This window comes from Cavia porcellus, unplaced genomic scaffold (genome assembly GCF_034190915.1).
Source record: "Cavia porcellus strain 051 isolate PalLab524CR breed Dunkin Hartley unplaced genomic scaffold, mCavPor4.1 scaffold_22, whole genome shotgun sequence".
In the NCBI taxonomy this organism is placed as follows: domain Eukaryota; kingdom Metazoa; phylum Chordata; class Mammalia; order Rodentia; family Caviidae; genus Cavia; species Cavia porcellus.
Window position 1 is genome coordinate 9,180,457 of NW_026947505.1, and position 21,879 is coordinate 9,202,335.

At 34.4% G+C, this 21,879-nt stretch overlaps 1 protein-coding gene across 1 annotated transcript in view; it reads left to right on the top strand.

The window, feature by feature from the left end:
* Window positions 1–21,879, top strand: part of Vta1 (vesicle trafficking 1) — a 73,125-nt gene that overhangs the window by 37,603 nt on the left and 13,643 nt on the right. Inside the window, exons 5-6 of the mRNA XM_003465650.5 lie at window positions 7,319–7,427; window positions 17,387–17,563. Coding sequence (XP_003465698.1) covers window positions 7,319–7,427; window positions 17,387–17,563 — 286 coding nt within the window. The remainder of the gene's footprint in view (window positions 1–7,318; window positions 7,428–17,386; window positions 17,564–21,879) is intronic.

Below are 21,879 nucleotides of genomic sequence, written 5' to 3' on the forward strand. Positions count from 1 at the left end.
AATTATAATGTAAAAGTTGAAGGTCATAAAAAATAAGTACAGTATGTCCATTGCTGCAGTCCAGGATAACATTTTATCAAACTGTGATAGTTATTCTTTTTAATCATTTTTAAGTTTCCAATCCTTTGCAGGTGAACACTTTTATAAAATGTAAATTCAAGTAACAAATGAGTTACTAGAGAAATGGAACTTTAAAAGGATGGACAAAGTGTAAGCCTGATTTGCTATGAGTTTTCCAAATACTGACCATTTCTGTACTACATGTACTAGACTTTACCTGTTGAGCATCTCTAATCCAAAAGTCCAAAATCTGAACTTCTTCAAAATCCAAAACGATTTCAGTCTGTAACCTGAACCTGAAGCATATTTTTACTGTATAAGAATGAATGGACCATATTTTCGTAATATATATTCTGATGTTCTGTATATAGAAAGTATATTATCAATACATGAAATTTCAAAGGAAACTGTCCTAACCAATGTTATATATTTACTTTATATTTAAATGACTTTATTCAGAAATACATAGGCATTTTGTATTATTGCTACTATGTTTGGAAATGTTACCTGTGCTTAGAGTCTGAAAGAGACAGAAGAAGAAAATACATTTGAAAAAACAATGCCAATAGGCTTTTCAAATTGGTTACAAAAAGTGGTTACAGACCTAACAACCTCAGTGAATCCCACGTTGAATAAATACAAAGAAAACCACACTTTAGAATATTGTAGTGAAACCAGTGATAGAAGAGCAAATCTTGAAAATGCAGTTTAAGCAAGTCGTACATGGCCCATAAGGTAATGGTGCTTTGAAAGATGACTGACTTATCATTTGAAAAAAGTAGAGACCATAATGAAATGATATATTTAAAGTTGTGAAAGAAGAAACAGAAAAACTATCAACTCTGATATTTATCTGTACCAAAAAAACAATAGTTCAAAGGATGAACATAAAATAAAAGATATTTCCTGACAGATTAATTCATTGATGGCAGGTCTGCACTAAAGATCTGAAGAATGCCTATAAGTAAATTTTTCAGATTAAAGGAAAATAATACCAAATGGAAAGTTCAGTGTACAGAAATGAATGTACACTGGACATAATGTAAGTAAACATAAAAGACTTTATATACATTCTTTATTTAAAAATGAATGACTATATAAGTAGAAATAATTATAATTATTTGTATGCATATATTTGATACTGTGAAAGAAAGTATGGAAGGAAAAAAGAAACACAAACAGGTAGTACAAATAAAAAACAAGTAACAAATTTTAAACTTGAGTACAACTAGGTCAGTATATACTTAGGACAAATAAACCAGAATTCTAGCATAAAAATACATATTTTTAGAAGAGATGAATAAATGCAAGGCTTAACTGTATGCTGTTTACAAAACATAATCTTTACATACAAAGATATTCTGAAAATGAATTGGGAAAAGGCATTCAGTGCAGATGGTAAACACAACCCAAAGGGACCATATTAATATTAAGTAGTCTTTAAGATGTTAATAGACACGAAAGGAGACATTTTGTAACAGCAAAGTAGTCAGTCAAGAAAACTTTGTTATAAATGTCTGTACACCTAATAATAAGAGTTTCAAGTTATATATGACAGAACTTGGAAAAAAATTTTAAATCGTTATTAGAGATTATAACATGCTGTCAATCAACAATGGACTAAGTAGTTTTAAAATGATTAAACTTAACTAAGATGAATAAAGGCTAGCTCACATGTTTAGAATACGGAAAAATAAGAACTTTCCTACTTGGTGGAAATGTTAGCTTTTTTATAACCACTTGGGGGAAAAATTTGGCAGATTTTTATAAAGTTAAACACAGCTCCTCTTTTACCCAGCAGTTCCTTTTCTGGTACTTATCCAAGAGAAATAAAAACATATGTCCAGAAAAGTCCTGTTCAGGAGCACTCATAGGAAATTTATTCATAATAACCCCAAGCTGGAAATAATCCAGATGTCTACCACCAGGGGAATTAATGAACAAATTGTGGCATTACTCAGATATAAAAAGGTGCTGACTACTGCTATAACTAAAAACATGAATGAATCTTGCAAATGTACTGAGAAGAATCTAGGAAGTCAGTCTATATGATTCTCTTCATTATGTATTGCAGCAAATTAATAAAAAATGGGCAGGTTTCTTTTGGAGGAATTGCAGTCTACGATGAGAGGGAAGTAGACTTCTGTAGTGTTGGGTTGTAATTAGAAGAATCTATTTTTTTAATATATTAGATTAATATATGTGTGTATATACTACAAATGCATGCATATATAATATATGCCGTTGTGTAAATATAAATGCAAGTTTCACTGCATAATTTCTATATGACTGTACTGGAAAGACCCAAAAGCACTAATGCTTTAGTTGCAATGAGTCCTCCTGGTCCCCGGATTGGAGTTCCATAGCCGGAACCAGTACTATTCACAAAAGACTGAATCTTGAGTAGGATCAGGGAAAGCACTAAGTAAGGCTTGACCATCTTGTGTCAGAAAAAGTGTGGTCATTATCAGGACCCAGGAGCCAACTTGAAAGGATTTCAACTATTCGTGTCAGGGTCAGCTATATGATCAAAATAAGAATGATAATAGTGAATGATAACTCACTGACTAAGAAAAAATCAGTGAGTGTGCAGACAAAGAAAATGAGTGAATGATGAAAGAATAGAGGAGGGAAGGGAAAACTTGTCATTCACCTCTTTAACCAAGTCCTGCAACCCAAATCACCAATATTGGGACAACCTGGTATCACGTGACTCCTGATAAGATGAACTGAGAAAGTCTTCAGCAGCAATACTGTCAAAAATATATAAAACGAACCTAGTCATGAAGAAAACCAAATAAATCCAAATCAGTGCACATTTTACAACTAGGTTAGAAATTTTTTTTAATCTCAACTAAGAAATGATATTACAGATTGAAATCTGAATGAATCTGACCACTAAATAATTCATACTCCTTAGATTAGATATATGCCTGGAGCATATAGTAACTACAGAATAGAGAATTGAGACAGCTAACAGAATTTACTATAATTACAGATCAAACAATAGTGAGATATGTTAAATTGCTTTTTTTGATAACTGTTGTATATGAGTGTCCTTGATCTTAGAAATGCACAGTGAAAGGATAGGAGAATGCATTGGCTTCAACTTCTCTTAAATGGTACCAAAACCAAAATTTTAGTCATTATGGTAATAAATATATTTAATACAATTTTTCAAGCATATCTCATTATATTATATTCCACTGTTTCTGGAGTTATATAAATCATTTCTTGTTTATATGTTTGGGAGGATTTAGAGACAAACTATAAATTTGTTACCTATGATGTCATAAATTAGAGATTATTACTCCCTTTTATATTATTACTTTGAATATGTTATGAAAGCTACAGGTTCTCTCTGCAGTGTGTGTGCGTTGTACTTTTGCATATAATTGGAAGAGTGCCTCACAGATACCCTCAAGCCTATCCACTAACCCTCCCATGCAAGCCTAAGTCAAGTGGTATACACAGGTTTAGTATGCATGTCTATTCACTAACAAAAAAGGTTTGCTTCAATTTAGTGGCTTTTACAGGGTGGTTTCCAGCAGACAGCAGAATTGTTTGATGTTTTTGGTAAAAGTTTGAATTCCAAATTCTATCCACTTCTTCTTTCACCACATATTTGTCAAGTTCTGTGTATCAAAGCATTATTCTAGGCACTAGCAGTCAGTAGTAGATAAAATGCCTGCTGTTGTAGGAATCACATTCCTGAGGTAGAGAAAAATATGTTAATAATTACAGTTGTATATATTGTGCCACATAAGTGTCATAAAGAAGTTTAAGACAGAGACAAGAATGTCAGTTTTTAAATAAAATTGGTTGAGGAAGGCCTCACTGAGATGATAACATTTCAGCAAATGTTGGAGGAGATAAGCGGATAATTGCAGATACTCCAGGAAGATGCAGAAGAGAGTGCAAAGATTTTGCGGTAGTTCAAGCTACTTCTTCATGTTCATAAAATAGGAAGGAACACATTGCCAAGATCTAGAGTAAAGAGGGAAAGTGATAGATGTAGATGGGGAGAAGTGAGTTCAGGCATAATTGATATGATTGTACTTTTAAAAAGTATTGTTCTTTCCACTGAACTGGACAAAGGATGGTAAGGAGAGCTATTAGGACAGTATTGGATAGTCAAGGCAAGAGGCAATAGTTACTAAACAAGGTTCGCAGTAGAAGTCATGGTGAGAACTATTTGGATTCTGGATAAAATTTAAAAATAAAGCTGAGAGAAAGCAAGAGAATCATTGGTAAATTGTGAGAGAATTCAAGGGCTCAAAGATTCCAAGGGGTTGGATTTAACCAACTGTTAAAAAATGGCATTGCTGTTTACTGACATGTGGAGAAACAAGTTTAAATTTAGTAGGGAGAGATCAGGAAGGTGTTCAAACATACAAGTGAAGTGTCAACTTGGATGTATAAGACCTGGGTTCAGAAGAAAGGTCTGAAGAGAAAGTACAAATTTGGGAGTTGGCAGGAAAAGGTGATATTTAAAGCCATTAGACTGGACAAGCGCGCATCAAGGTAAAATGTAAGAAGAGACGATGAGGAGTCTCGGAACTGAAATCTGGCACTCCCTGCCTTGAGTCAGGAGAAAGAACCAGTCTAAAGGTCTGAAGGGGTACCAGCCAAAGGAACGAAAAACGAGATGTACTCGCTAAACAGAAAACCAAGTAAAGAGAATCAAGGCAGGAGAATCGATGAACATTTCATTTCAAGGCTGAAGAAATGACGTGTGCATTGAACTTAGCAATACAGAAGTAATCTGCAGCCTTTACTAAAGGAGGTACAACGAATGGTTGGCGTAAGAAACTGACTAGGCTGGATTCAAGAGAAAATCAAAATGGAACAATTGGATGCAGGTTGTATGAAACATTTTCCCTCAAGATGGTTCTTTGGTGCATTATTGGAAAATGTCTGGTATATTTTTCATCAGTTAGGCCAAAAAAATTTTTTTCACTTACTGCCTCATGTCACCTTCTGTGCACTAAATTTGAGAACACGTGAGCCCATCTATGGCAGTTACAGTGTTTTCCTACCTAGTCATCTTTGGGGGAGTGCAAGTGAATTAAAAATTAAGTGAAGACTGTATACTGCTGCTAAGTTTAGGAGCTGAAATTTGCTGTTGTCAGTGATTTTCATCAATCTGGTTACAAAACAGGAACTTAAGGGTCCAGAGACAAAAGTAAAAAGTTCTTTATACAATTCCTGTTTCCCAGAAAGGATGTCTAATCAGCCAAAAGGAGCGACTAATGAATTTCAAAAATACTGATATCTTGAAAAATTTCCTCTTGAAATATTGTGTAATCTCTAAGATTCTTTATCCTAAAGAAATAAACATTAAAACTAATAACTGTCAGAAATTTCTGCTAAATATTATATATGCCTGTTTGGCCAAGTAAAGATATGTTGGGGACTGTGAAATAAAAATCAAACTTCATTACTTTATGGGCTTTGAGGAAACTTTTAAGTCTGATTGCTGTAAGAAACCATATTTTCAGCTTAAAATTAATGTTTTTAACTTTGCATACTAGTCAAGGAACCCAACTAGTGTGGTTTGAATCTTTCCACCCTCCTCATACTATGAAATTAGAACTAAAACGATCTTCTAAAGTAATTATAATATGAATTTTCCAGTAACTTTGTAGCCAGGATTAAGTTACCTTAGGTGAGGGAACATTTTATGTTTAAAGATCTTAAAAGCAGGCAGTTTAACTTTTCCTAAGCAATTTATTCATTTAGTTTCAAAATGATTTGTTTTTATCTACCAAAATATATTTTTCATCAACATACATTTAAACAGCTGACCTATTAAAGCCTATATTCCCTTATTTAATGTATTTCCATTGTAACTAGAAATTACAGTGATAAGTATAGCTTGCCATGACAGTGCTGAACCTGCTTTACCTCTAAAATAGTAGTGACTTTGAGTAAGTCATTTTCTAATGGCATTTCTTCATTTCTGCAGTGAAAAAATGATAAATACCCTAACAGAAAAAGATAAAGAGCCCTCGTGGGATTGCTGTGGTTTATAAGCTCCCCCCAATTCATGTATTTCTGGTTGGTGCCCAAGAAACTTCATTGCTTTCACTTATGTTCTTTGTTCTCAAAGAATAAAAGGGAAAGAAGAGTGAACCTATAATAATGCAGTCTCTGTAGGTCAGAAACAGTCAAACATGAAATTGAATTTTAATTATACGATGAACGTAATTGTGCTTTCTAACCCTGATACTTCATTACCTACCACAGAAATTACATTTTCCATTACACTATCACAAATAATTTGTATTGGGCAGAATGGCTTCCAATAGAATCAAGGAATTGAAAGTTTCAGACATGTGTATTTGTTGAACCACTAGCCAAGTGCTTAGAATGAACAGCAGGTGAACAGATATCCCATCATACTGCCTAGAGCACATACACATATGTTTTAGGGTGGTCTCTAAGCATACATAAAGATACGTATAATTAACTTGTCTCCTTCCCAGAATAGAGGTGTGTGGTCTTGCCTATAAATTAGGATAAATGTTGTTGAAGAGAAGATATCAGATTGCTAAGTAAGATTGGAAAGGTCAGGGAAACTTTTTCAAAGAAAATGAAATTTGATCTAACATAAAAGGAATGAGTTGTAGAAGTGAGTTCACTTGTGAAAAAAGTGGGAGGCACACACAAGAAATAGGTCATACTTGCCATGTAAATGTGCTCACGTAGCTGAATGTTAGTGAGAATAGGATAGGCACATTGGAGGAGGACCAGTAACCCAAGTTAGAGTTTGTTTTATGTTTTATATGCATTGGGAAGCCACTAAAAAGATTAATATAAATTGGTTTTTATTAATAATTTAGATCAGCCTGAGTACTGGGCAAGGAAATGTGATGGAGGGGAAAGGCCAAAGAAGTTTTCATAGATTTATACAGATCTTTAGTGAAAATAGTTTGATCTATAGTTATGATAGTAACTTTTATGTTTCATCTTAAAATTCTATGTATCTCATGTAACAAAAATTCCAAACTTTGTTAGAGGAACACTTCAATATTTCAGTTGCAGACCTTTTCTGAAATGCAACACCCTACAGGAGAACAAAGTGTGTGTTTTAAAGACAGCTTTTCATGAAGTGTCTCAGACTCTCCATAGTGGTACAATAGCAAAAGGGTGGGATTGCCAGGCTCTTTCAGAGATGTACAATGCCAACTGTGTTTTATCTCAGAAACACTTCTTCTCTATGGTATAATATTAATATAAAAATGCTCTCTTTTAGAATGTGAAACACAGAAAGTATGCAAGGTGGAAGGCAACATATATCCATAATTGTTTGAAAAATGGAGAGACTCCTCAAGCAGGCCCTGTTGGAATTGAGGATGATAATGGTATGTACTTATTTAAGTAAATAATTTAGTAGAATCATAATTGTTCAATAGATTATTCAGAATTTGAGAAAGAGCAAAATCAGGTCCAAAATCCATGAAAATTAAGTATAAAAATAATTTAGAGAGAGTGAGCAATAAGACTAAATTGTTCTAGTGTGTGTCCATGTCAATATAGTAACTTGGCTGTCTCCTATTTAGAAATTTCACTTCTACATACAAAAGGCAAACCATTTATTATTTATAAAATGTGTCCAAACCACAGCAAATATAATAGTTTTATACATCTGTTTGATGTGTGTGTGTGTGTGTGTGTGTGTGTGTGTGTGTGTGTGTTATTTTTGAGGGAGTGGCTAATGTATCACAAGGTTGAAAAAAATTATAGAGTGCATAAAAAGATACAAAAGTGAATTTATGATTTTCTACTAAATCTGTGATCTCCATAGATCCTACCAAAATTCAAACAAGTAGATACTACTTTTAGTTTTTGTATATCTTTAAAAAGATTATTTTATGAGTTCATAAGCAAATACGAATATTTATATCTTCTTTTCTTTACATAATCGTTAATATGTATACTGTTTTTCACTTGGATTTTTTTAACTTTATATATCCAGCAAAATCTCACCATTGTATATTACACAGCTTTTATAATATTTAATCATGAAAAAATGAGCATCTGTTTCACTTGGCATTTCAGTTATTATGGGATATGTATGATGAAAAAGAAAAGGAAAAACATTTTCATTTACAGTGCTTTTTTTAACTGATTAGACATTTAGGAAGTATAATAAACTGTTAAAAGGAGAAAAACCACTGTTCTGTGAACAAAAAAATTCTACACAGTCCTTGCATTTTATTATACAACGTATAGGTGTCCATGAATATGGTCATGTAGCACAGGGGTCAAAAAAATTTTTCTTATAAGGATCAGAGATTATTTTAAGCTTGTGGACCGTACAGTCTTGATTGCTGTTGTCCATCTCTGTTAGGCAAAAGTAGCCATAGTCAATATTTAAACAAATATGGTTGTGTTCCAATGAAGCCTTATTTACAAAAGCAGGCAGTTATCCACTGGCAGAGTCAACTCTAGTCAAATTCAGTCACTTAGGTTTGTTTATATAATGAACTATATTAAAAGGTTACCTAATATTGGACCAACTTTACACCACATAATGAGCCTCTCTTGGTCTTTTGCTATGTTTTGTAACAGATTAAATACTGTTGGAATGATCTGCTATTTAACTCCTAGAAATCTTGGGAAGCAGCTGGCCCTGGTACAAGATGGCTCTTTGGTACTATCCTATGCAAGTCAGTCTCCATGGATGATTTTTTTCCTTAATCAGTACTCAGTAAATGAATGTATACTGATGAAATAAGTGATATTTAACTGCTTTTATGTGATTTCTACATATTTGTGCAGTGCTCACTGTTTTCTGTTCTGCACAGGAATGTGCATACTGTATAAGAATATATGCATCCTCTGAAGAATGACAGCTGAGGGTTTCCATGTATCATTTAAGAATCAGTAGGTGGTACATAAACACAAAAAGATGTTGAGATCTGGAATCATTAAGGAATCTTAATGACTAAGAATCTAGAGCTAAAATTTAACAAGCAGGTAGGAGGAAATATTGGGAAGTATTAGGAACAATCTGAAACTCTCATATATTGCTTATGAAAGAAAAAGATGGGGCAGAATTTGGTAGTTTTATAGAAAATTAAACATAATACTTCATGTAAGACCTAGCAGTTCCACCCCAAGCTTTACAGACAGAAGTCAGATTAGTGAGTAGTTGGGCATTAAAAAAAGAGGAAATTTCCTAAAAAGAATATGGGACAGGCTTTTGGGATAACAGGAATATCCTGTTATGTAGCTATGGTGGTATTATCACAGTATAAGTTTTTCAAAACTATTCACATACCTCTACAAAATGTGAATATCACTACTGTATATAAATTGTATCTTAATGAAAAAGCCCAAAAAGCCCCCACCAACAATGTTTTACACATTTATTCAAAGGGGTATTAAGAGTTATATAATGCCACTCAGTGAAAAAGAAACACTATATTTGTACATGGGAATGCTGTATACAAATTGTTTTGTAGTTTATCTCCTAAAGATACACACTTTCATCCAGCATTTCAGGTACACAGTTTTTATACAGAATGCTTCTAGCTATTTTATACTCTTACTCATACAGTGCCAAGTACCCCTCAAAAAATGCACAAGAATTAGGTGAGTTATTATTCATATTTAACAGAGAAATTGAGGTTCCTCTTGCCTTTTAGGCAGAACTAAAGACTTAGCTTTTTTACTCTGAATCTTGTATTTTTTCCACTAATGATACAGCAGGAATAATGTGATATTAACCTTGTTACTAAGTATTTAAAATTGGTTATGTTCTAAAACATGGTTATGTTTCCAGGTTAGTCTCATGATGGTAGAATTAGGTTTTTTTTTTGTTTTTTTTTTTTTTTTGTTTTTTTGTTTTTTAAGTACTGCACATTGCCAAACTTTATTTCTCTAGAATGTTTTACATATTTCTTTCCATACTTTTAACACTGACCTTAATGAGGGATGTCAACAATAAACATTTTTGAGATTCTTAGCCTATCAACAAGACATACTCCTTTCTATCACCAGCACATTTTACCTGAATTTGTAACGACTCCTTTGAAAATACACATATACTTGTTATTAGCCAGGTATCAGAGATGAGTAAAAGTAAAACACTGTTCCTTTGGTACAGAAAATTCTAATTTGATCAGGAGTGGTAAGTTAGTAATTATTTACAGTCCATAGTGATAAAAGGCTGAGTCTGAGCAGTCTTGAAAGTTATTTGAAATAAATGAAGTAATAAAAGTGGGGAAGGAATTCTACAACTGAAAGATGAGCAGCTATAAAATTAGGCAGAATATAAGAACAAGCAAAGAAAATTGTTTTGGGAAGTGAATTGGAAAAAGCGAGACAAATCCAGGGGCTGTTAGTAATCTAAATGGTAAATGATAACAGCCTGGGTGAAGTGTTGGCTGTGGAGTTGTAGGCAAGAGAGGTCAGTAAGAGTTGAAACAGTCTGATCTGGGAGGAAAGAGGAAATGGAAGATAATAGTCGTGTTCCCAGCTGAGGAGACTGCAGACATGGCAATTACAACTAAGATAAAACTAACTTAGGATGAGCAGGTTTAGGGGAAAACTTCAAGAAAAGATATTAAGATGCTAAGGTAATTACTCCTTGAAGCAGTTCACCTGTAATTAGATATCCTACCAAAGATTTCAGAAGAAAGTGCTGGGAGAAAAGTAGAACTTTGAAGTTTTCGATTAAAAGCAAGAGTTAGAACCAAAGTAAAATTCTGGCTTCCCCAGGGAGAATGTAGGTAGCCTAAGAACCAAACTCTAAGATTGAATGGTTCTTCATGTTTAGTGCTTTGATTAAATTGAAAATTAAAGCCAAGTCACTTCTGATATATGAAGCTTCTATATGAAACTTTTTATATACACATACTTTTGTAGTAAAAGTAAAAATGCATGGTAAATATTTAACTTAAAATACTTGTTTTAAAACATTTGACTAGGGCTGAGGAGTTAACTGAGCGACATAAGCACCTGCCTGGTAAGTGCGAGGTTGTGAGTTCAATCCTCAGTACCTAAAAAATAAAAATAAAACATTTGAGTTTTGCCTTTATGTGATTATGCATATACTTTTTTATGTGTGTTTGTTTTTTGAGATAATGTCTCATGTAATTTAGACTGACCTTGAACTCACTACATGGCCCATGCTATCCTTGAACTCCTGCCTCAGCCTCCCAAGTACTGGAATTACAGGCATGCGCCACCATTTACATTTACATACAACTTTATTGTCTTAAATATCATGTATCAGGCCTATTTCCGATGGGTCATCTTAAGTGCATTAAAATGTCTAATCGTTAGTTTTGTTTTTAAGGCATCTTATAGTATCACTGATTTCTTTGACTTTAAAGTTTTTATTTTTTCTCTTGAGAGAAAGAAACATTATATTCATTTGTTCATATTTGGGAAACAGAAATGGTAGGGTCAGAATCATACATAAATCTATACTAAAATAAAAAATGAGCATACAAATTAGTTTTCTGTTTGCCCATTTTTAAAAAATTTTCTAGTGTCTCTTTTCTGACATAAAACTTTTATATAATGAAATGCATGTACATTAAATAATACGTGAGTGACTTTAGAGACAGTTAATGAATCTGAATACTCTAAATCTGAAAAATTTCCATTACCCTCAAAAAACTGCCTTATAACTCCTTGCCAGTCTATTCCCAATGGACAAATTCTTTTTTTAGCCATACTTTAGTGCTGCCTTTTCTAGAATTTGAAATAAATGGAGTCATACAGTATTATTTTGTGCCATCTTCTTTCTCTCAGAACTGTATACATGAGGTTCACCAATATTTCAAACATCCGTATTCCTTTCCATTCTACTGCTAAGTAGAATTTCCTTAGGATGACAAACAATTTATTTCATATACTAGTGGACATCATGGCTGTTTCCAATTTGAGGTTATAATGAATAAAGCTGTTGAATATTCAATCACCTGTGCTTTTTAGACATACTTTACATGTTATATGTACATACATAAATGTTTTGTTTTGAGGCAGTGGTTAGGGCAGAATTGCTAGGTTATATATTTTTAACTATTTAAGAAAGTCAAACGATTTTCACAAATACTGCACCATTTCCATTTTCCTCAGCAATGTGTGAATTTCTGTTCTGCATCTTTGCCAACATTTAGTATTGTCAATCATTTTAAATTTAGCTGTTCTGATATAGTGATTCCTCATTATTTGCATTTTCCTTAATTTGCATTTTCCCATTGACTAATGATACTGAACCCTATTCTTTGTGTTTACTTATATTTATTTTTATTTTTCATATGTATTTATATATATTATGTATATATGTTTATTCATCATTTGTTAGACTTTCTTTTTTTTTATTTAAGGAGAAAAGAAAAGAAAGAAAAAAAAACAGTGAAGGGGTACAAGTTATACAGATTTACAGAAGAAAAAAATGCGCAGTAGGAAATCACTAGTTAATGGATTACATATTGCCATCTTAGAAACAATTGTTCAAGTCACAAAATTAAAGCTTGTAGAGTGGACATTCCAACAATGATACTGCAAACAGTTCTGTTCAATGATCCAATAAAACTCTGTGATACCATTTTCTATCTTATACATTTAAATATACATGCAGTTATATAGTTTAGAGCACTTTCTTTTCCTCTCTTTTGTACAGTGACTATTACACATTTTGGGTTTCATTGCTCCCACGGTTCTTATTGCTTTTTTGGAAGAGAGTAAAACCAAATGTGACATAACAGAACAGAATCGGTCAAGTCAAAAGGGTGGATATAATAGATAATATAAAAACATAATACAAGGTGATCAACAATGGTTACCATAATGCCTCCCGCTATTTCTAATAGAATTGCCCATATCATTAGTTGTAATACAATTGAACAAAACAGTAAAGAATAAAACCGACAAAACCAAAACATTGGAGATATTGTGGGTCTTCAAAAGTAGATAAAAGTCAACGAGAATGGGCATTATAATGAATCTCATTATCTTCTCAGCTGATGCCTAAACTTTCGAACCTGATACTATCCAGCAAAACAGAATAGAGGGACCTCAGTCAAAAACAAGATGGTGAGAGCAATACAGGGCTTCAAATCGAGATAATAGAAAGTCAAAGTGGGTTACTATATTATATCCTGCTATATTTTTCCCTTTAATTAAATGGATAAAAATAAAAAAGTAAATAATGGAGTGGAGATTGAGAAAAAAGAGGGCATAACAGCGAAACAGGGCAGATCAAAACATAACCATTTAAGCAGAATAGTGTTTCACCACCAGATATTTCCGACCCAAAAGTAGTTACCATATTGACTCCCTCCCCGAAGTCCTTGAGTACAACTTCATACACTGTAGCATCAAGTACATCAAAACAATGTAAAACCATTCAAGAGAATGACAGCATTATAGAGTATTTAGAATCGACCAACAGAAAACGAACAATGGTCTCTGTATAATCTCCTTGTCTTTAAAAGGTTTTTGCTTATACTATCGTACATAACAAAATCCAGTAAGATACAACCTGTTTAGACCATTGGAGACAGAAGAACAAAAGCTAGATGAGACTTCAAAACAAGATGGTACTAAATCAGCACTACCTATTAAGATGTCATTTTCTCCAAAATAGCTGTTCCTATCATCCAATCTTCTCTGTCTCATTTCTGTTGAGCTCTTTTTCTGTCAGTAGCTGTCAGTTTGTCTTCTTCATTTTGTTCTCTGCTCCATTCGTTGTGGCCTCCCCGCCACTATTTCTGGGTTCTTTGTATTTTTCTTTTTTTAGAATATCCTGCAATACTTTCTGTAGGGTTGAATTGGTGGTTGCAAATTCCCCCAGTTCCTCTTTATCCTGGAAGCACCTCGTTTTTCCATCAATTTCCAGGGACAGTTGTGCAGGATATCTCAATCTTGGCTGGAGATTATTATCTTTCAAAGCTTGAATTATTTCCCCCCATGCTCTTCGTGATTTGATGGTTTGTGAAGAGAAATCTGCTGTAATTCTGATGGGTGTTCCCTTGTAAGTGATCTGTTTCTTGTCTCTTACAGCTTTTAATATTCTGTTCTTGTATTGAATTTCTGGAATTTTTATTATTATATGCCTGGGTGTTTCTCTGTTAGGGTTGTAGGTAGCTGGGGTCCTGTATGCCTCATACATCTGAGTATCTTTACCTTTTGCTAAATTAGGAAAATTCTCCTGGATTATTTCTGTGAGTAGCTTTTGTAGTTCACTTGTTTGTGTCCCTACTTCTTCTTTTATGTTCTTAATCCTTAAGTTATGGCTCCTCTTATCATCTTCTTGTCTTTGTATTATTGCTGTTTGTTTCTTTGTTATTTTTAAGAAGTTTTTCATTTCATTCTCCCATATTTCAAGTCTGCCCTCCAGTTCAGATAGTCTGTCCTTAGTTTCTTTCAAGCTGTTATGCCAGTCTTGGATAGACTTCTTAATTTCTTGATAGTCCCTTTGAACCTGCTTCACATACTCAATGCTTTCTCTGTTTTCTCCATCAAGCAATTCTCTCCTCTTTTTCTGTTCTTCCATTCCACCATCTGTTTTTTCCTGGGTGGTGCTTAGCATTTCTCTAACTATTCTGCATACTTCTAGCTTCAGGTCATTGATAACTTCATTCCTGAACTGGTCTATGAGGCTCTCTATATGGCGCTTAATGTATATTGGTGCGGTGTCCACTATTGCCTGTTTCTCAGGATTGGGGGCTGAGGAGCCTTTTTTGTTGCTTCCTTTCCCCATATTTTCTGTTCCTTATAAAATGCAAGCTTACATAGGAAGCCCGGCTTCCCTGCCTGTCAGCCGCAGCCTGATCAAATTGCGCTGGCTAGTTGTTCCCGCCCACCGCTGCGCACCAGGGAGTTGCGGAGGAGGCAGCCTACGCGGGAGTCAGTCGCTCCTCCGGGCCTCCGTCAGGCTCTGGGATCTGGGTTAGGCCAGCCTAGGGAGTCCGCCAGCAGCGTCACTCAGGCCAGGCACTTTTCACCAGTCCCGTCCGAGAGGGGAATGTGTGGCTGGAGTTGCCACCGCGCCCTGCTCTTACAGGACTGCCTGAGCCCAGAAAGTCCTCCGCTGGAGTCAAACTGTGGTAGGTGGTCAGTTTCTCACTCACCTCGCTACCAGTCAGTTTTCGTGTACGCCTCCTTGTCCGTCCTGTTTTCGACTCCGTTCGCAGACTCCCGTTCCCAGAGCTCGGCGCGTCTCTCCTTGCCAAGCCGCTGTGGAGGCAGCCAGCTGCCGGGCGGCAGGAAACCCAAATCGCGGTTTCCAATGGCGTGGGGTCAAGCCTCTATACCGAGTCTTTTCTGTTCCTATTTTAGCGCCAGGACTGTATTCTAAGTTGGTTTCTCTCAGCCCAGTTCGTTCCTGAGTCAGCAGAGCATATCTCTACTGGTTCGTGTCTCCTTAGTCCGCATCATTCCTGGCCTCTGAGCCGAGCCTTTCAGAGAGCCTCCGGTAGTTGCTGTTGTCTGTCCGCTATGTTCTCCCGGAGTCCCCTTGTTAGACTTTCTTTCCCCATTAAATGTCTTAGATTCCTTTGCCCAAAATTAAGTTAACACTATCAATTGTGACTCTTATGTCTAGACTCGATTCAGTTACATTTATATATTTTTCTGGCTTATGCCATTACTATATATTCCTTTGCTGCCTTGTAAATCTGAAAGTCAGATGATCAAACTCCTCTGGCCTTTCCCTTTTCAAGACTTTGTTTGCTATTCTAAATTGTTTGAATTTCTACATAAGTTTTAGAATCAAATTTTCAGATTTTATTTTTTTTAAATGTGTAATAAGGTTACAATCCTTGTTGTATTGATTGAGGAATATCAAAATGTATAGAATGTCACTAGATCAGTGCTTAGAGGGAAATTGATAGTTTTAAATGCTTATATTAGAAAAGAAGGTTTACTTTGGGGGAAAAAAAAGGCTACATTTCTTTCTTGGACATCTAACAAAAAATAATAGCAAAGTAAATTCCAAGGATAGAGAATGAAAAAGTAATAAGAATGAGGCCAATATAAAGAGCATAGAAAAAAAAGAGAGAAAACTGATACAATAAATATTAAACACAGAAGAAAAAAGTGGATATCAATAAACATTCTGCACATATGAGAAAGATTATGAGGGCAATAAGAAAATACCAATCAACTGGAGAACCTAAGTGAAACAGAATAACTCAGTGAAGGGCATAAGCTACCATTATTTACCCAAGAGATGATCTTACTACTACTATGTCCATTGAAACTAAATTCATAGATTTAAAACCTTCATAAAAACATGCCTTATATAGATTAAATACTTAATTATGAAAACATTAGCAGTCTTATACAATACTTTGGTAAAACAATATTAAAACTTCCTTAATGATTTCTTCTTTGACTAAGCTGTCCTTTCTCATTGTTTAATTTCAAAATATTTGAAATAGTTCTCAATTATCATTATTGATTTCTGTTTCAATTCTGATTTGGTTGAAGAACATACTTAGTAAAATTTCAGTAATAAGAGTTTACCATGATTTGTTTCATGGCTTACGATATGGCTTGTGTTGGATGTTTCTTGTGTACCTAAATACGTTTGGTGGTCACTGGTTTGGTTTTCTGTGATTGTGAACATGAAGGAGTGGCAAAATCTCCAACTCTGGTAATTTACTAGTTTTGTCAGTTTTTGTTTCATTTGAAGCTCTTTTATTTTATTAGACACATGTTCCTTTGTAATTAATTTTATAAAATGAACTATTTAATTTCCTTTTAAATTGTTTTGTCTGTTATTAAAATGAATCACTTCATTAGTCTGCTTGGTGTTTACATTAGGTTTTCACAGTAGTCTCCCACATCAGGCAACAATGTAGTGGATATTAAAGTCTAAAGTCTACATTTCTAAACAAAGGATCTCCTAACCTCTTCTCTATAGATAACTGAATGTGAAATTTCATTCCTTTTCTTTTAACTTAATTCTTTGAACAATACACAAATCGTTTAATAGCTAGTACACAGTAAATTCTGAGTGACAGGCAGCTGCCAAAAAATAGAGTTCATACTGGGTAGCATAAATGGGTCATGCTTGCCAGAATGTCCTTGTTTTTCATTTTTAAAAGTTTATTTTTAAAAAAAAAATGTATAAAAATTTACAGAATTGAAAAGCGTTAGCCTGAAGGAAGTGATAATCTATAGGAGACACAGTTTTTTCAGAAATCAAAACACAAAGCATTTATTTTGAGATGACCTATGTATTAAATGAACTAAGTGGTATTGCATTTGTACTTTTCTTTTGTCATGTGAATATAGCAAAAAGAATATATTCACATTTGAAAATACTTGCTTTAACTTCGTGTCTGTTTGATAGATGTTGAAGAAAATGAAGATGCTGCTGCAACCTCTCTTCCCACTCAGCCACCTCAGATGCCATCCTCTTCAGCCTACGACCCGAGCAGCATCCCGTCAGGCAGCTACACTGGAATCCAGATTCCTCCGGGTGCTCACGCTCCAGCTAACACTCCAGCAGAAGTGCCGCATGGGCCAGGTAAGAAATCCTAGTCCCCTTTTGTAACTACAGACTTCACTTCGGTCATATGTGTGTCTCATAGAGATGGCTTGCAACCTACAGAGTCAGACCTGCAAAAAACACAAAATTGTTCTTACTGATGTTTTACTGTTTATTATAATCTAAGTTCTGTGAACAGTAACAAGTAGTATAGTGTATTGATTACTTTTAAGTTTGTTAAAAAGAGTAGTTTCTACATATTGTATGTATTAGTTTTTCTTTTTCTTTCCCATTCGCTGTCATTTAAGAATAAAATTGAGGGGAGTGAGGTTTCTTGTCGGCTGTGTCAGTCAGGGTTGTACTGTGGTAACAAGACGGGGCCTCTAAGTCATTTTGCATGAGTTAAGCAACATCTAAAAGTTTTCTGTTTTGATCATCTTTTTCTTCGTATTTTAAAACCTTTACCTGTGGTTTACCTGTAGATCATGCTGGTATTTTGTGTTTTAAAGTTATTAATTAATGAAATTTATCATCATCACAGCACTTGCCATCACCTGGGATATTTTACCTTGATTTTTCAATGCCTTATTTATGATCTGGGTGATAACATTCATAGTCTAACCTAGGTGAAGTTTTTAAGTAAAATGTCATGGCTCTTTTAAATACTGTAGTATCCTTTAAGAAGCCTTCCAAATGTACCTCAGTGTGTTTGCCTTAGACGATATATTGCAGAATTTACTTGCCCTTGTCAGCACTGATCCAGAACCCCACACGGCATTGTCATGGAGGGTCACTCAGTACATCCAGGAGTCAGCTAATGCTAAACCACAAGCTTGCTAATCTACAAATCAATCTGGTTCTCAACTTTCTCAACCTAGGTTTTTCACTCTAGGTTCTTTCTTTTTCTAAAATGAAATTAATCATGCCTACTTTTCAGTTACTTTAATTTTTAAGAGGAAAATTAAAAATTTCACAGTAAACCTAACAAGAAAATCCATGACCAGCAAATTAGCTTCCTTTCCTTCATTACTTTCCACTTCCTTCCATTTGTTATGCCAAAGAGAGGGTATTTAGTGGTGAATTAATGCACATTTAAAATCATTTTTTGATTCAAGAAAAGTGTTACATTTACAAATAAAAGTTTAAAAATCTCTACAGAAAGATTATCCAAGAGATAGAGCCTTAAGTAATATCTTTAAGGGTACAACTGCCACATACATCCTGATTTATATGTAGTTTATGTGCATGCACATATGCGTGTTTGTGTGTGTGGGTATATGTGTGTATGCATGTGTGTGTAAAAGCACTTTTAGTAGGAAGGCTGTATTAAGTTAGTGAAATTGTTTTTGTACAACAAAAATGAGAAAATATGGGTAATTTCACATTCAAACAACATATACTTGAAATATTGGTGACATAAAGATAGATATTAGGAGATAGTACTCTTCTTTCATTTTGATCTACTGAACTTGAGCATATGTTGTTTTTCCCTCCCTCTCCCCTTCCTTCCCATTCCTTAGAGAAGGGAATAACTAAACATTTTAAAACCTTTATAGGATGAGGCCCTATCTTATTTTATACATTTAGCTGTTTGTACAGTTCTTACAGCAACTGTATTTGGTATCATCTCTTATTTACAGTCCAAAGAGATTAACACATTTTAAGAAAAGAGTCATACCTAATGAGAGAACCAAAATTTGAACCTAGATCTAGTTTCATGCTTTCACCATGCCTCTGATGTCCTTTCCTCCAAGAAACTAAAATTCTGTGAAGTTCTATCCCTGCTTTTCTGAGAATCTGTTTCCCTTCAGTGTTGGTTTGAGATATCTTTCCTGTTTTATTTGCAATATTTCAAAACTTAGTTTATAGGGCCAGTGACACAGCTCATGGCACAATGCCTGCCTAGCAAGTATGGTGTCCTGAGTTCAATTCCTGGTACAAAAAAAATTAGTTCATAGTTGTCTAATAAAAACAAGAATAACATTTTTAATTTATAAATATGGCAGATGTTTCCCCTCTTATTCCCTTTAAAGAATGATTTACTTTCTCACATATAAAGGTTCAGGATGCACTTTTATCAAAGGGAAATCCTTGAGATAGCCAAAAAGAATAGTTTGTACTAATTTACAGTTTCATTTCTTCCATAAAAAAGCACAGTGGCTACAATGAGGGCAGGCATAGTGACTGTGCACACTGTATTTCCCTTCTGTGCTTTAACACTGGGCAAGTATCACATGGAGGCAATTATGGTGTGCTTCTTTTCCTCTTGAAACACATACCTCTTACAGTTTACCATACTGTAATAAATCTAGGTGCAGTAGAATCATGTTCAAATAATACTAGCCTTTTAATTCTAAAAGAAGCTCACCTCCCACGTAGACAGTTGGCTGTGTTGAGTTCTATTAGGCTGTGATGCTTTGTTACTAACACTCTGACTTACTGATCCTCTCAGTGCCATTCTCCTTGATTAAACTGAGGTTTTACTATTTTGTACCTTCATTTCTCCAGTTCCTCTAGGTTAGTGCATCTTTCTTTCCTTTTCTCTGCCTCTGTAAGTCCTGCTTTCTCTCAGGATTTTACTTTTTGAATAATCTTCTCTAGTTTTCTGACCAACACCCATATCTTCTTTTTCACAATCCCCACATCATTTAGTCTATACAGCATCTTAGTACTTAACTGGAAACTTTCCATTCTTTAATATGCATTTATCCTATCTAATATACATGATATGTATGTACTTTAAAAATTAGTCAGAAGTTACTTATTAACACTTATTCTATATTACACAATGGGAAAAAATTCCAAACCCATTCTACTTTCCTCCAGTAGTGTTTTTAGAGTCATGTATCTCCAGCACACTGCAGTCTGGGAGCTATAACTCTTTGGACATTGTCAGATGAGACATATCCAAGTCAAGACTGAAGGGAAAAATAGCTCTATGTGGGCATCTCCATAAATAAGTAGACAGCATGTACTAATTTAACAGGTATTTATAAGCATGTGTTGCACCACTCCTCTGGGCCTGTTGGACAGGCCTGGCCTGGCCTCTGCACTTGCAGATAAACAAGGGACAGCAGCGGCTTCTGACTGTGCCGCCTGAGGCATGTTGAGCTGTTCGGTTCAAGTTGGAATTGAATGATTGTCAACACAGCCCGTAATGAGATGCAGGCTACAATTTCTTTTGTTTTTAATATTGCTCAAATGAAATTTTACTACATATCTAAACATTTTCTCCCTGTAAATTCAATTTTGTCCTTGTTAATACTACTTAGTCACCTGGAGTTGTACAAATAAGCATTTGAAAGTTAGAGGTCTTGACCAAAAACGATGCCTTTTCAAAACATCAGGTAGTTGGTTGGAGGATTTTAATTTAGGAAAACATACAAATTATTTAGCAAGTTGATATATAGGTTAGATTCTCAGAAAGTTTATAAACCTGCCTTTTAAATAAACATCTGTGTAACAAACATATACTATCAACTACAAGCATTTTGAGTACAGCTGTTTCAAAACATTATACTTGTTTTTGAAGATCCCTCTCAGACTGTATAATATTTTGCTATTATGTTTGTGCTTTGAAATGTTTGGCAAGTTGGTGGGGGAAATTATTTCAAATATGTGTACTTTCAATATACATGTATTTGGTTAGCTCATCAAAATCAAACAAAAAATAGTAACAGCTGGTTAATTTAAAATTTCTATGCCTCAGCATTGCAGTAATACTTACAAAGCTTTTTCTATATTTTATGTAACTGTACATAAGAATATTGACTAAAGCATTAACTGTCCTTAACACTATCAGCAGTCTCTGTATCAACCTAAATGTTTATCATAAGGGGCTACTTTTTGAATTACAGTTGTATGCACAGAATGGAACAATACCACACAACATTAAAAAGAACAAGGCAGTTTGAAATGTATTAATCTGAAATTATTGGTAAGCCATATTTAGTGAGAAATGCACACCCAGTATAGTATATATGCAAAGCATATTACCATTTGCAAAACACACATAGAATGCCTCACTGATGGGGAAGGGGATTTATTTAGAGGAATTTGATTTAGGAAAAAACACAGACCTAGCAAAGAACAGCACTGAGATAGATAGATAGATAGATAGATAGATAGATAGATAGATAGATAATTAGAATTAGAAATGATTAGATGATTGGAATTAGAAACACATGAGATCCACAGAGGCCCTGAAATGGGTAATACTCCTAAATTGGCTAGGACTAGGAATGATAGTCAGGCTTTCATTTACATATTTTTTGTACTAGTTAAAATTTGTACTTGACTTTTCACCTGTATACTATGTATTTTTCAAGATTTTTTTCAATTTTTAGGTTACAAGA